This window comes from Aspergillus ruber (assembly GCF_000600275.1).
Source record: "Aspergillus ruber CBS 135680 unplaced genomic scaffold scaffold00016, whole genome shotgun sequence".
Lineage (NCBI taxonomy): Eukaryota > Fungi > Ascomycota > Eurotiomycetes > Eurotiales > Aspergillaceae > Aspergillus > Aspergillus ruber.
Genome location: NW_024467312.1, coordinates 535,361 through 550,488, shown reverse-complemented (window position 1 = coordinate 550,488; position 15,128 = coordinate 535,361). Strand labels below are relative to the sequence as shown.

At 48.7% G+C, this 15,128-nt stretch overlaps 4 protein-coding genes across 4 annotated transcripts; 3 read left to right on the top strand and 1 right to left on the bottom strand.

Moving 5' to 3' along the window:
- Positions 1-1,989: 1,989 nt before the first annotated feature.
- Positions 1,990-2,439, top strand: EURHEDRAFT_457790 (uncharacterized protein; the record flags this gene model as incomplete). The annotated part of the gene is made up of 3 exons (XM_040784456.1): positions 1,990-2,019; positions 2,073-2,298; positions 2,357-2,439. The coding sequence occupies 3 exons, from the start codon at positions 1,990-1,992 to the stop codon at positions 2,437-2,439; spliced, it is 339 nt and encodes a 112-aa protein (XP_040638225.1).
- A 6,271-nt stretch (positions 2,440-8,710) lies between these two features.
- Positions 8,711-10,703, top strand: EURHEDRAFT_413343 (amino acid transporter). The gene is made up of 6 exons (XM_040782148.1): positions 8,711-9,005; positions 9,069-9,082; positions 9,133-9,205; positions 9,265-9,740; positions 9,788-10,228; positions 10,277-10,703. Exons 1-6 carry the CDS (start codon positions 8,860-8,862, stop codon positions 10,480-10,482), a joined length of 1,356 nt encoding a protein of 451 aa, XP_040638224.1. The 5' UTR covers positions 8,711-8,859; the 3' UTR covers positions 10,483-10,703.
- A 255-nt stretch (positions 10,704-10,958) lies between these two features.
- On the top strand, positions 10,959-13,107 carry EURHEDRAFT_516078 (Zn(II)2Cys6 transcription factor; the record flags this gene model as incomplete). The annotated part of the gene is made up of 3 exons (XM_040786437.1): positions 10,959-11,108; positions 11,163-11,269; positions 11,325-13,107. 3 exons carry the CDS (start codon positions 10,959-10,961, stop codon positions 13,105-13,107), a joined length of 2,040 nt encoding a protein of 679 aa, XP_040638223.1.
- Positions 13,108-14,378: 1,271 nt separating this feature from the next.
- On the bottom strand, positions 14,379-15,053 carry EURHEDRAFT_425117 (ankyrin repeat domain-containing protein; the record flags this gene model as incomplete). The annotated part of the gene is made up of 2 exons (XM_040783380.1): positions 14,379-14,667; positions 14,938-15,053. Coding segments are annotated over 2 exons (405 nt in total), but the record flags the coding sequence as incomplete, so codon positions are not given.
- Between the last annotated feature and the right edge of the window lie 75 nt (positions 15,054-15,128).

Genomic DNA, 15,128 nt, shown 5'->3' with positions numbered 1-15,128 from the left:
CTGCAGGAGACTGAAGCTATTCCCAATAACTCCCTGCTCGATATGGGTCAAGCCACAGATAGCTCCAGCCACAAGAACCACACGAGCCACATATATCAAGCCACGAATGCAAATCAGTCCCGTGATGTGGCGCTGCGCTTTCCAAAAGGGTAACCCTTGCGTGGCTGTGTTCCAGACCGTGCCACAACTATCCCCGTTTGGGAACTCCGAAGGTCGCCGAGCCCTCGCGTTAGTCCTAGTGCGGAAATAGTGCGCCCCAACACATTCAGCCTCAGGCAGCCAGGTTTCCCCTGGCCGATCGATGCTCTTTAATATGCATTTTCTTAATAAAACGAATGGGTCACTGAATGCCTGGTTGATTAATCAATGATGCCACGACTGAGCAAAGGGTCCCAGGAACCTGGACACGATCCAGACGCTAAGGTGCAAGATTTGGAAGATTCGTCAACTAGTGCCCTTTAGGTTTTAACTCTTTCGAGTCTGGTCTGGCTCGGGCTAAAATGATTCATGGATTCCGTGGTTATAGGGGACACACCAACACTGTCCTGACACTGTGCACTGATCCTCGATAGTGTCAAAACAATGCCAAATTGCAACAAAGGCCTCGGGTACGCCTACGACCGAACATAGCCTGGACTCAATGCAGGGAAGGTATGTCCGGGGATTTTGAGAGGCACACGGGACACCATACGGACGGACTAGAACGGAGAATAGAGTACGAAATCATTTGAATCATCCGCTGTCGCAGCGGAGAGGCCCGTCGACTTGGTATCATTGTTTTTATTTTTATTTCTTTTTTCTTTTCTCCCCTAAAACGTTTCCCATGGTGAAGCGAAACCGGTTGGAGACGGTCGTGCGAGTGCGATTACGATTATGCATCATTCCATGGTACATGCGATCTATCTCAACTGGCTACATACAACGTGGTACATCGTCATGCAGGATAAGCAACTGAAGCCGCGGGAAGCGTTCAATTCATTTTTTTTCCCTCTTGATCGCGATAGTAGCAGCATCGCGAACGACGCAAGGAGTCCCGGCAGATGGGTATTCGATGGCGAGACCGTCACTGCAGTGTAGGCAGAGAACCGAGTTACGGATTACATACAGATTTACCAGCCGGAGAAGCGAACAATGCGGTCAGTTAGCCACTGGACAAGGACAGGGCAACGACAGGGACAGGGATCAAGGGAAATAGAAGCCGCTGGAAGGAATTATAATAATAAGAAGAAGAAGAAAAAAAGGAGAGCAATAGCGAATGTGAGAAGTCACAATGCAAATGAACGCCTTTTGAGCACACTACGATGCTGACCTACGACGTAACATACATAACGTATCCAGACAGATCGGGATCGTCTAGTTACATTTCCCAGCGGCTGAATAGGAACTGACCGAGGGAGGGGGAGGGGGGTAAGAGTGGGAGGGGAGATACTCGGTGTCTCGAATGCCTGGGTTGAGCTGTGGTGCAGGAGCGAATGGAATGACACATCCAATCGGTCTTAGCAAAGCTAACTAAACCAGTTCGCTAAGTTAATTAAATGCGGCCAATCGACTATCCCTACCCAGTATAGACGATCGACTGCCACGCCAACTAGTGGACCTGGACTAGGGCAGATCAGGGACGCTCTCAACCAAATCATGTCAAATCATATTCCACTCGTCAGCGTCATGGGCCCCAACCACGATCAATTAGAACACACGAGAGCCCGAAAAAGAAATGAAAATCCATCGTTAGCTTCAAATGCAAATGCATGTCGATTCTCCATCTATGACACCCTCTTTTTTTATTATTTTATTTTTATTATAATATTTTATTTTTTCATGTGCCCCGCTGGCCTCCACCCGGCTGGCTATGCTTCAGTAGTCGACGAGAAATATAAACCCACGGAGCCCACAAGGCATTGTCTTGTAGCAGAACTCGGAATCAAAAGACTTACGGTCTAAAACAGTCTATAAACCACTCTTCCACTCCTACTCTCTACACACTTCACGATGCCTTACAAGACCAACTACGAGCCATACGTGAGTTGCTTCGTTCCGCTGTCTATTATTTTCGGCTTACTGACCCGGAACAGAACAGTGTGGACTTCGACATGGAAAGAGAACGCTCCTCAGAGGAAGTTCTCTACCCATTAATAGACCTCTACCCTCATGTCGTCGCTCTCCAACTCCAGGCCGACGGACAACACTTCAACAGATCCGACTCCGATTCGGGGTATCACAGCATCAACTACTGGTCCGACTCATCCCCAACACGGTCTACTTTCGAGGAGGAGTCGAGAACGAGTCGCAAAAGCAATGGTGAGCATCCGTGCACATGTTCAACATCAACGAAACCGAGTCTAACCTATCTGAACAGAATCTACAAAAGACCGCTTCGTCTCGAAGATCCGCAAAATCCTCTGTCAAAATGACCTGCGCCGACGCACCAACTCGAATTAATCGCTCTTTTCTCTCGTTCCTCATTCAATTTGTACAACACTGTTCGATATCCGACTGTCTACTCTTTTCCTCTTTCCAGCAAGCGACCAAAAATAGCGAATACCCGGCATTTTTCTTTTGTCTACCACCGGCACTCTCCGGCATACAATCTTTGATCGATTTCCTTTCGTCTTTTCTCGATTTTCTCTGAACAATTAGCGCGGCGTTGGGCACGGATGGATACCAGAATGGTACACATTGGGATTATCTGTTTTTCAATCTAATGAATTATACTTGGGCCTGTACATACTACTTTGTCACGATCAATTCAGTCATACTTCCTCCACTACCTCTACTACCAAGTCCTCTCTTCCCTATGAAAGTAACCCATACATACAAATCACCATACCCGGAGATGCACGATCACACATACTCGTGATCCCATAAACTCTATCCACCACGACAATAACTTTCACCATAAACTTCAACCAACACACACCAATTATGCAGGAACCCCAGATGATCTGACCTGTCCGGTACACCCCGCGCTCTGTGTCACAATTCCTGCAGCGTAGTACAGGCTCACACCAATAGTGCTGTTGCTTGACGATCGTTATCTGATGTGCAGTGTTCGGGTGAGTTTATTTTGCATTCTTCTTCATTATCTTGGTCTTGGTTGGGAAAGGGGATTGATTAGTCGGTGTAGGTAGGACACGATAATGCGGGATGCCAGTACCGGGAGTTACACGGGAAAAGAAACCGTGTAGGTTGTTTTTTTTTCCCTCATTTTTTTTCTTTTCTTTTTTAACGTGACAAGAATGGATTTTTATTCTACACGACATTGACATCTGCAACTTGAAGACAAGGAGTAGTGTAGAGCGCAACATTCGCAGTCGCTACGTATCGCAAGCGCCGCATCGCATCTCCACATCCACTCTCTACTTGACAAGTTTGCTTACATCTGCATCGCATTGCATCGCATCTGCAGGCCAATGCAAGCCCCTAATCCTAGCTACCATGCCACAGCATGCGACGACTTGACTTGAAATGACATGTCTGCCATGAGGCCGAATAATTCCTGAAACACACGCGCGATGCGCTCGCTATATCCCTCAAGCATTTTCTGTACCCCGTACATATGTCTTAATGGGATACGACAGGTGCGGAGTACTGATGCTGCATTTACCCAGAAAGTAAAGTCGTGTAGACAGGATAGTGATGTCGATGGTACAGAGTAGTTACTATGAGTACAGGGTAAACTACGGGTGGATATAGACATGCAAGTCTACACGGAGTTACTACGGAATATTGATAAGAACTCGATAATCGAATCTTGCTAGGTTCGGGCCGTCCGCTTCCTCCCTCCCTCCCTTTCTTCATTCTTTTATTCCTGCTCATATCGTTCCTTCACCATTCTCCCTTCTTTCTCCCGTACCCGTAACCCTCTTGTCGCACGGACACGAACACGGCACGGACTCTACACTGCCCAATGAACCACGCAAGCCGACATCCTCGGGACAAAGAACGGGGTGGCTGGCGAAGTTTCTCAACGAGCACGTAACTGCAAAGCGCAAATGAATCGGATATATCATATCTGCAATGCGCCATGCATGGCGAGTTAAACAGGACAGGGATAGGCGGCTTTGAGTTTCTCAATCGGGAAGGAATTCGATTTCGATATCTTCTCCTTACAAGTAGATGACAGGAAATGAAGTGGGTCGAGTGAAACATCAGGATTTGGTTCTTCATGAGGGAGGGGTTGGCATTGCTGGCTGGATCCTGATGGCGGGATGGTGCAGGATGCAGACTGTATTAGGGTTTTGTGAAATCACAGATCGGCTATGCCGAGTTGGCATTGAATGGCGAGATAAGCGCAGAAAAGAGAGAATTGATCTAACCAGGAAAGTGTATCATATCGGTGTTATGTAACGGCTTTTGCGGGTTATTGTTTCGATTTCGTGATGGAGGGAGGTGAGGTGAGACAGCTTGGCAATTCGGCAGTATACAGGTTGCAAACGATGGGCTGATAGATTATGTATGTCACAAGGGATAGTGCTAGATAGACTCGTTTGTTTGCATATGCAGGAACAGACTCGGTCAGGAGCAAGATCATATCAGGGCTGAGAAAGTTGATGAAGTCATAGCATGCGTCGAGATTTGGATTGACATGAAATGCCGTGACATTATCTTGTTATCATACATGCGCGGTTGCGGCTCACAGGATGAAGGGACTGTGCACTGGTACTCTTTTGGCCTCATCTGCAGATGCAAGGATTACCAGGGGAACATGCAGATAGAGTGCAGAAGATGGGGACTGTGCTCTAACTGCACATGTAAGGGTTGCGATGGTGTTGATTTCATATCTTGTTTTGTAGCTAGGTTGGTATCACAAACTGACGCCCGGGTCAGCTCTTCAACAGTGCGGTGACAGGGTACATGACTTGACGAAGAGTTGGACATGTCGCATTAAGAATGGGCATTCTTTGCTAAAAATCAAGCGTGGTAAGATACGTGAGGTTTGGAGTGCATTGCCAACATCGTGTGAATTTGACTCTAACCAGGTAGCCAGCAGCACCAAAGATGTCGGACTTGAAATTCATTTCATCAAAATACTCAGACACAAGGCTGCCGCCATTGCAAATCCCAGACCATTGGCATGGTTGTATCTCTATCCTTTGTCAACTCCAACACTCTTGCGTTCCGCTTGCACGCCATATTTCTGACTGCCTAGTCCTTGTATAAGGGAGTTTGGCGCCTGCAATTCTGTAAATCGCGCAGATGTTGGCAACGCGTCAAGAGCCCGGCAATTATTCTGTTGACCACTATGGTCACCAGTGTGACCTTTATCCTGTTACTTCTCAGAAGCATTCTCGCTCAGTTCCCAACTGAACTAGGTCAGCAACATATCATCTTCCATCGGTTGGAAGTACTTCAGGAGGCCTGCTGCGACTGATTTAGGATATCTGCCACATGAAATGGCTTTGTGCGAGGCGCATAAGTCGCGTCACTACATCAATTTGCTCGAGAACAAATCACGCATATATACGGAGATCTAGCCTGTATAAAACCAAATAGGTATGGCTGATTCCATTTAATCCTCGAACTTGGCCTCGCCGCATGGCTCCTCGTCAATTTCGTCCTTTCAGAGTAGTATGAAAAGGGCGAAAATATACAAATGCCCACGCTTGATTTTCAGGCTGCAAATCTTAACTTGCTGCAGAGGGTATTGCTAATGAGGGACAGAACCGCCTGAATTCCTGAAAGGACAGCTTTTTGCGTCACCGATTACGACCCACAATTAGAATTAGCAAGTTCACTTGTCCTCGGGCATTCTAATCAACCTACTGATCAGGTAAATGTGGACTGCACTCCGGAGGATTTCGCACAGCATACAATGCATGGCTGTTCCAAATGCATCCCGTTTCAAAGATTCAGTGTCTAGACTCAGGCCGAACGCCCACGTGGTGACGAAACAAAAAAGTCACGTAGAAGCCTTATCAGTGTTTTAGGGTTCAAGGTTTCCATGTTCACGCGTCGTCCGGTACGTCATTGATTGAAACAGTACCATGATTGTTCATTCTTCATTTGCTGATGGCTCTCAACCTCGTGGATGGATAATATCCAATTTTGTCAAATTTACTTCCTTAGGTGCACTTCAGGTATCTTGTTGCTGCTTTGGGTTATACACCATGTGGAAGAGCTATGCATGAGTCGCATGAGTCGGCGATCATCGCATCGGATTGCCCAGAAACTTAAGGTCTCGAGCGGAAGCATGTCTGAGCGAGTCGCGCACGTATCTCGCGATCTGGCCTGTATAAAACTTTATGACCATGACTGATTCCCATAGGTCACAAAACTGACATGGTCAAAACATCGATGACGTTCGTAAAGCTAGATCTCCAAAATGCCTTGGGCCTATTGTTGTGAATAGCAAGTGAACGATGTAGCGATCGCTGTTATGCTTTGAGAGGAATAATTCCTTTTGTCCTCTCCGTTCATCTCATTGTATTTCTGACGTCTTGATACGGCTTGTTTCATGTTGGATGCCCACGCTGTAACAGGGGCAAGGGTTTCTGTTATTCGGGCTGGTCCTGGAACCAAGTCACATGTTCGTCGAGTATGCCGAAACCTGTCATTTTGGAGTCTTTTTAGAATCTTTAAAGTGGACATAGTTTACTGGATTCGATAATGGCATGACTGTTGGGCATATACCATAGTACCCGAGTTGGTTGATTCTTCTGAGCTCATTTTATTAACTCGAACTCTAGGTAGGCCCTCTTCCCTTGCTTCTATCCTCAGCTCACAAGACCTTCCGAGCAATTGGTCGTCTTAAATAACCCGTCAGCTTGGGGCTGTTGGGTCCAAATCTAGATTTGCTGCACTTGCTAATCTTGAGATGGAGGATAATCGGAACCATCGAGGACGCAGGACAGCTCTTCGGCAGTATTGGGCTCGCTACCATGGTCCTCGTCCGGTATAAATGAAATTTTCGGTGAGTAAACGTAAGAATTCTAACGCAGCTGGACAAACCGAGCTGCAGCTCGGCGGTCAACACTGGCCCAAACTTCCCGAGAAGTACTTGCAACTGGCGGATGCGGCCATATCTTCACATAAATCCGAGCTGCTGGAGCTTCTGTAAATAGTTCTTTTTAGATAGAGCTCGCCCGAGGGACACTCTCTATGCACCAGAGGAGCCTAAGCAGGAGAGTTGGTCGGGCTCTTTTATATGCCGGCTTTAAACGATTGGCTTCGCAACTTGTAACGTCAGATCGTGGCGACTTTTGTATAATGAAGGAAAGAGGTTTGCAATTCTGGTGGGTGCCGTGTACGTTCCGGTTGTGCTATCTGACTGTTTATAAGCTGCTCTCGTTCAAAATAAACCCGGACCTTGTTTGTTCAGACTGTGCTGAAACTCGTTAGTGCTTCGGTTGCTAGTTCCAATGCTCGACTTGATCATTTAAGTAGCGGCTATCCCTTCGTAATTATTGCCAGTGTTGATAATGAAATCATCCAGTGCCATGAGCGAGACCCAGTCTCAGCCATCACCAATATCACGATCCCAATACCTACTCACTGCATGGACTGGGTTGGTTTGGCCTTGAGCCCCTTAATGCAGCAACTGATGGGTCCTGGATGAATGTCCAATTCTGGTGGCTGTGTCCGGAGGTTGTTGTTACGTTGATAACGGAGAACCCGGAGACTCACCCGTTTCCTGATATGCGGACCATAGAGATTAGATGGTTGATGAACCATATCTTGCAGAGAGGGAGGATATTTATTAGACGGCATACCGGCGGGGTAAGATGATAGCAGCAGGTCCCCATGCCCTTCTAGATCCGGTACATTGTAAAAGTATACGCTTTAAAACGTCTTTCCACCGACGTTGATTGTGATCTATATAAGGGATATGTATTGGATCTCCCAGATCCAAGTATGTACTGTGCAACAACCACGCAAATCGATCTCCTTGCATCTGACGTTCATTCCTTGTTTGTCAGTCCTTTCTCCCTCCCCAGGGAGGCATCTTGATGATCTCAGTCCGTCTCTTCCCTGGCCTGCCCGTGCCATGGCCAACATTTTCCAAGAAACCATCACGGAAACAGCCATCACACCCTCGCACCAATCCCCTCGCGATGCTTCCCCATCGGCCGAAAATGCAGACGCCCAAGAAACAAAACGGAAACAGAATCCGAGCCAGAACCCCAATACCCAGGCAAATTCAATCTCACCTTAATCGTCTTCGCTAGCTCTAGCCAGATGGGGATTGTGTGATTGCCGTGGGAGAGTACAAGGGCGACGGTGAAGGTGCAGATGGATCAGTTACGATGCTGTTGCTGCCCTCTGTGCCTTCAAGGCCATATAGAAAAGATCATGGATGCTAAGCAGGTACGTATATCTTGTCTCTCGATGTGCATCGCACTCTGCATCCGACATAATTCGGTTAACTGTCTGATCCCTGTCACCCGTGCCACCCTGCAAAGATCATCAGGTACAGAACTCTGTCGTACGCATTCCAGAACACATGGCATAAGGCTGCATCGGTCTACCAATAAGGAAACCTGGATTATATATCACGTGATATTTACATGCCGGCGTCGGCACGTTAGCGTTGAATTCCGGAGTCCGAAGAGAACTCCGGCCAAGCTTCAGGACAATTAGAAAGGTGTTGATTGGACATGACAATTAGCCTACCCCGCCCTGACACAACGGCGGGCCGAAATTCACCCCAGGCCCGACATCGGATCTGAAAAATCTGAAGACCTTTCCTCTTCCGGCGCTCAGAGCCGCGGCCGGCTTACTCTTTTTGGATATGGAGACGAGAAGGCGGTTACATTGGTTCGGGCAGTGTAGTTTATTAGTTCATCAGTCACGGCTGGAGTCACATCTCCTCAGTGTCACTTCCTCTCTCCTGTTCTTCTCCCACTGTCATCTCAACTCATCATGGCTCAAGATATCAAGGTTGAGAATGGCCCCGAGCCTGAATACTACGACCAGGAGGATGTGAAGAGCTCGCCTCCCTCGGTTCAGATCGATCCCTTTGGTGCTGAGGATTCGGCTGAAATCAAGTACAAGACGTTGACGTGGTGGTAAGCAGCTATTCTGAAGTCGCGGTTCTGATCGCATTGGATACTAACGATGATTCTCTATAGGCAAACCGGAATTAGTACGACGCGCTTTTCCACCCTGATCTGTACAGTTCTAACCGAGTCGCAGTCATGATTGCCGAAACGGTCTCTCTCGGAGTCCTCTCTCTCCCAGCAGCTGTCGCTTCGATCGGAATGGCACCGTACGTCATCAAATCCAGCACTCCATCAACGACAATTGTTCGTGTCTAATAATTTATAGAGCGGTCGTTCTCATCGTCGGCCTTGGTTTGATCTCGACATATTCCGGCTACCTGATCGGTCAATTCCGGCAGAAATACCCTTTCATCCACAGCATGGCCGACGCAGGTGGTATCCTGATGGGACCTGTTGGTCGCGAAATCCTCGAAGTGGGACAGCTGCTGTTCTTCCTCTTCGCCACGGGCAGTCACCTTCTCACGTTTACGGTTATGATGAACACCCTGACGGAACATGGCACGTGCTCGATTGTTTTTGGCGTCGTCGGATTGATTCTTTCGTTTTTACTTTCGCTGCCCCGGACGATGAAGAATGTGTCCTGGCTGGCCATGGCTTCGTTCATCAGTATTTTCGTGGCTGTTGTGATCACTATGGTCGGTGTTGGTGTGGAGCGCCCGGGTAACGGTATCTACTCTGTTACCCAGAAGACCGACTTTGTCAGTGGCTTTAGTGCTGTGACCAACATTGTTTTCGCTTACTGTATGTTTCCCTGTTTCATTCTTTTCTACAATATGCTAATGACTCAGGTGGCCACCCCGGTTACTTTGGCTTCATCGCCGAAATGAAAAACCCGGAAGACTTTCCCAAATCACTCTGCATGCAACAAGGATTCGAAATCATCCTCTACACCATCTCCGCTGCCGTGATCTACCGCTACGCCGGTGACGGTGTCGCCTCGCCCGCGCTGGGCTCGACCGGACCTATCCTCCGCAAAGTCGCCTACGGTATCGCTATTCCTACAATTGTCATCGCGGGTGTCGTCCTGGGCCATGTGGCTATCAAGACTATTTATGTTCGCATTTTCCGTGGCACCAATGTCATGCACCAGAAGAGTATGCTCGGTACTGGTGCTTGGATTGGTTTGACCCTTGCTTTCTGGACGATCTCGTGGATTATTGCCGAAGCGATTCCTGTTTTCAGCGACCTCTTGAGTTTGATTAGCGCTCTGTTCGTCAGCTGGTTTTCTTGTGAGCGCCCTCTCAATCCGTCATTCCACTCACTCTAACAACTTGCAGATGGCCTCCCTGGCGTTTTCTGGCTCTACATGTACTGGGGCGACTACTTCTCCTCCCCCAAGAAAATCCTCCTTTTCCTCACCAACGTCGGCCTCGTCGGCATCGGAACCACAATCTGCGCCTGTGGTCTCTGGGTATCCGGACTTGCTATCCATGAAGATAGCAAAGGGGCAGGTGGCAGTTTTTCGTGCGCTAATAATGCATAAACGGTGTTTGGGCTTCTTTTCTTTCTTTTCTTTTTTCTTCTTCTGTTCACTTATGCGACTATGCATAATAGAGGGTGTTATGAAGTTATTCCCGGCATGTGTTTGTTGATTTTGTTACTGGGGTTTGATTTGCTATGCTACGAGACACTCCGATTGTAAATAATGCATCAATGTTAATATCGAGACTCTACATTGAATTACTGCCGATTGAGGTAGCGGAAAACAATTTCCGAGGCACATCTGTAGACCCGTTGGGCCTCGTTTAATGCCCCGACAATGGACCCAACGAAATAGACAAATGCAGCAATCTCCTTCAATATCTATTACTCAATTCCAATTTCCCAGTCCTGCAGAGACTCATAATCCGGGGGATTCCCCGCATGTTACTCTAATTTGCGGGGAACCCAATACCCGAACTCCATCCTATCAATAACCACCCTTTAGGCAAAAAGCAAGCCACCAAAAACATCACCGCAATGAACAAACGCAAGCGATCACCCGACGAAATACCAGCCGGCCCGACTACTCACAATTCAAACGCTAGCCCTGCCGCAGCTGAACTCAATGAGAGTCTTCCGGCTATTAGCCGTAAGATTACGGCTTGTGCGGCATGTAGAAAGCAGAAGGTTTGTCGAACTTGATTTTAAGTATGTGAATGGGCTCTAATGTACTGGATGTAGATTAGGTGCGATATGCCAGATGGTGTACCGCCGTGTACGCGGTGTCGTCATCGCGAGCTTTCGTGCGTGTTGAATAAGAGCCTTCAGTCGTTGGTTGAGGAGGCCAAGTGAGTCATTTGGTATCATCCTGGAATTCGGAGGCTCAGGTATTGATGTATACAGGAACACGGATATCTTGCAAGCGGACGTGCGCGAAATTCATACTACGCTAAGTGCTATCTGTGAACATCTCGGTCTGGATAGACCGAACCCTCTACACAGTCAGAGTCACAGTTACAACAGCAATGAAATCTCAGCCCCAGAAGCAGAAACCAACGGCAGCCAAGCACTACCAAGCACAGCTAACAACGACCAAGAACAGACCCTCCCAGGCTGCGAGGTCTCACCACCCGGCACACCATCTGCCGTGCAAGCACCAATAGATACCTATCTCGACATCGCGAAACTAGGAAGTAACAGTCACAGTCGAAGTCCTGGTTCCGGGTCTGTAGAGACACCGTCAAACCAGGTATCCAGACCACGCCGTTATGCATCGCAAGACCTCGTCAGCAAAGGCATAATCAGCATGACGGATGCAGAAATTCTCGTCGATAGATACTTTACTCGAGTTGACTCGTACCTCTACGGGATAGGTAGTCGATTGCATAACCTCCAGCGACTGCGAACTGGTCATCCGGTTCTGTTCGCTGCGATATGTACCGTATCTGCACTACATGACCCAGGCGATCAATCGCTATACGAAGTATGTAACCGCGAATTCCGACGTTTAGTCTCGCAAAGTCTCTTCGAGAAACACGACCTAGAGTACATCCGCGCCCTATGCATAAGCAGTTTCTGGCTAGCAGATGCATCACGAATCCTTCTCAGTGACGCAATCCGCAGATCCGCGGACGTCCATCTGCACCGCAGCTTTGGCCGACTTTGGAGCTGTTCCGGCGATGCACGATCAAACACCAACGTCGCAGAAATGCGTGACCGCGTCAGACTCTGGTACCTCCTTTTCATCTGCGACCAACACCTCTCCATCCTGCATAACCGAGACCCCTTACTCCGCAGCGACACCGAAATCGCAATAAGCTGGGAGGCGTACCTCCGGCGCTCCGACGTAACAGACTCTGACGTACGCATCGTCTCGCAGGTAGCTCTGCTGCTAATAATGAGCCAAGTCCGCGACGTGCTGGGCTGTGATTCAGATACAGAAACACGAATCCCGCAAACTATGGCGAATCAAATCGTGCACTACTCCCGGCAGCTAGATAAATGGTTCACACGGTTTTCGTCAATGTTCAAACCAGATCCATTTTTGGGTGATTTTCCGCGAAGAGGTTTGCAGTTGCATTACCAATTCGGGAAATTATATCTAGGACACCAGGTCTTTAAGGGGTTGCAGGGCGAAGCCATTCCGGGCCCGTTTATGGCGGCTGCATCGATGGCGCATGACGCTGCGATATCGATCTTCGAAATGATCCTGTATGAAGAAACGCTGCAGGCGAATCTCGTGGGAATGCCGCATTACTTCCATATCATGCTTGCGTTCGCAGGACATTTTCTGCTAGAAGTTACGAAGGGTTATGCGGAGCAGTTGGGGATTGTGCCTGCGGATAATTTCATCTTGATTCGCAAAGTGTTGACGATGTTTCGGGGGACGCGGTGTGTGGCTATGCATCCGATTTGTAGAATGACGCCGGGGTTAGATCGGAAGTTGGGGGACTGTGCGGCAGGGGTTTTGGCTGAGTTTGAGGAGTCGCAGGAGCCGGCCGTCGCAGTTGGCTTGACGGGGGGTATTGTTGATGGTACTGGTCCTACGATGGAGGGGTTTTCTTGGCCTGGGAATGGGTTGTTCGGGACGGGAACGGGAGCTGGGGCTATGGGCGAGGTGTTTCTGCCAGAGTGGGATTTTGGGGAGTTCTCGTTTCCAGGGATGTTGTCGAGTGTTATGCCGTAGTCTGCATATACTCTGCTCTAGATGGGGGCTAATTGTCGGATGTTCACCGTTGATAGCCCTAAACCTAGCAAATTCAAGCTGCTTCTATCCCTACAACTCTTCTATCTTACACATGTCATTCCGTTTCATATCACAGGATATCAGCCTTGCAATAAAAAAAACTACGAATATCAGAGTACATCGTCAATAAAACTTTTGAAGGCGTTTTTGAACCCAAGCTTATGCCTTCCACGACGCATACCGTCATCTGACGGCGGACGCCAAGGACTGTCATGGCTTTGCTGGTAGCTTCCATTGTGCCCGCTTTGGCCGAAGTCTCCAGCACCAAATCCAGGCTGCTGGTTGGTATGCATATACTGATCAACTCGAATAGTATTGGGCACTTGGTGAGCGTCCTGTCTAGGCATCACATGGGATGGCTCAGAACTTGTCAGATAGGTAGCAGGGATGGGGACGGTATCTTTTCCCGAAGGCAAAGGCTTCCTCTTGGTGCATGTATAATTTTTGGACTGGCAAGCCTGGCTTTGATGTGGAGGGTTCGTCTCGAGAAGCCTTTGCAACATTGTCTTGATCTCGGCCTCTGCCTTCGCCTCTGCCTCTGCCTCCGCCTCCTGGTCGACATCATCGTCTTCTTCGCTGCCATCCTCGGACTCATCATCATCAACATCATCATCATCTTCTTCTTCTTCTTCACTATCGTCCTCATCCTCTTCGTCACTAGAATAGTGATACCAGAAGTCCAAATCGCCTTCTTTTTGCTTTCTTTCTATGTCATCAATGCCTGCCTCCAAAGCTTCCATAGCGGACCCGTAAAGGGTGCTGCTCACATTGATATCAACCCCATGGTCAAGGAGCACTTTAACAACATCCTTCTCACGGAAATGGATTGCATAATGTAAAGCCTCGACGAGAATCCATGGCTCCGGAACATGTGGAAGCCACTCTTGCACGTATTCCTGTATGCCATCTAAAGCTGCAGCGATAAACGCGTTTTGGTAATAACCGCCACGAAGAAAGGGATCTGCCCCTCGGTCAACAAGCACGTCCACTACCTCATAATCGTCCATAAAACATGCAGACTGCAAAGCAGTCCCATATTTGCCCGCGATAATACCATGCTGGGCTCCATTCTCCAGAAGATGAGTCACAATATCGACGGTGGAAACAGCAGCTGAAAGCTGCAGTGGTGTACCCCGTTCGCTCACGGCATTGATATCGGCTTTGTGTTCCAGGAGGAGATCGATGAGTGGAATGGGTTCCTCTGCATGTATGGCGGCATGTAGGGCACTTCCATATTCACCTCCATTTTCGTTCGGGTCCGCACCGGCGTTCAGCAACAATCGGGCAGTCTCGATGCTGTCCCCGGCAACAGCTGCCTGGAGAGCAGTATGATACTTTCCTCCTACCGTGTGAATATCGGCACCATGGTTGCAGAATCGTTCCACAAGTTCCACGTCTCCTTGGTAAGCTGCCATCTGAAGCGGCGTGTGCAATGCGCCCCCCTTTTGGTTTACATCAACACAATATTCGAGTAGAGTGTTTACGCAATCCAGAGCCTTGCTTTCAGTGGCCTTGTATAATGCACCTCCCCAATCTCCGATATGCTGAACATCCAGTCCCTGTTCAAGAAGGTATCGCACACATTCCTCGTCCGCTGCGCATGCTGCGTTTGTCAGGGCAGTGTCGTTATCCCCGTCTTTCGTATGAATGAAGGCCCCATAGTTAATCAAAGTCTCCACACACGGCTTTGGAAGTTCCATGGCCGCGCTTGTGAGCGGGGTTTCTCCATCTGCGCTCCGAACGTTGACGTTGGCTCCTCGCGAGATCAACTCTTTTAGCATATCATCATCGCCGCCGCCGCTTTCGCAGGCAGCGATAATAGCATATCCATATCGACCTCCTTCGGTGTTCGGGTTTGCCCCACGCTCAAGAAGAAGCTTGACAATCTCGGTAGTTCCTTCAATACAGGCGGCCTGAAGGGGCGTGTCATGTTCATCAAATATTACGGGATCCACGTTGGC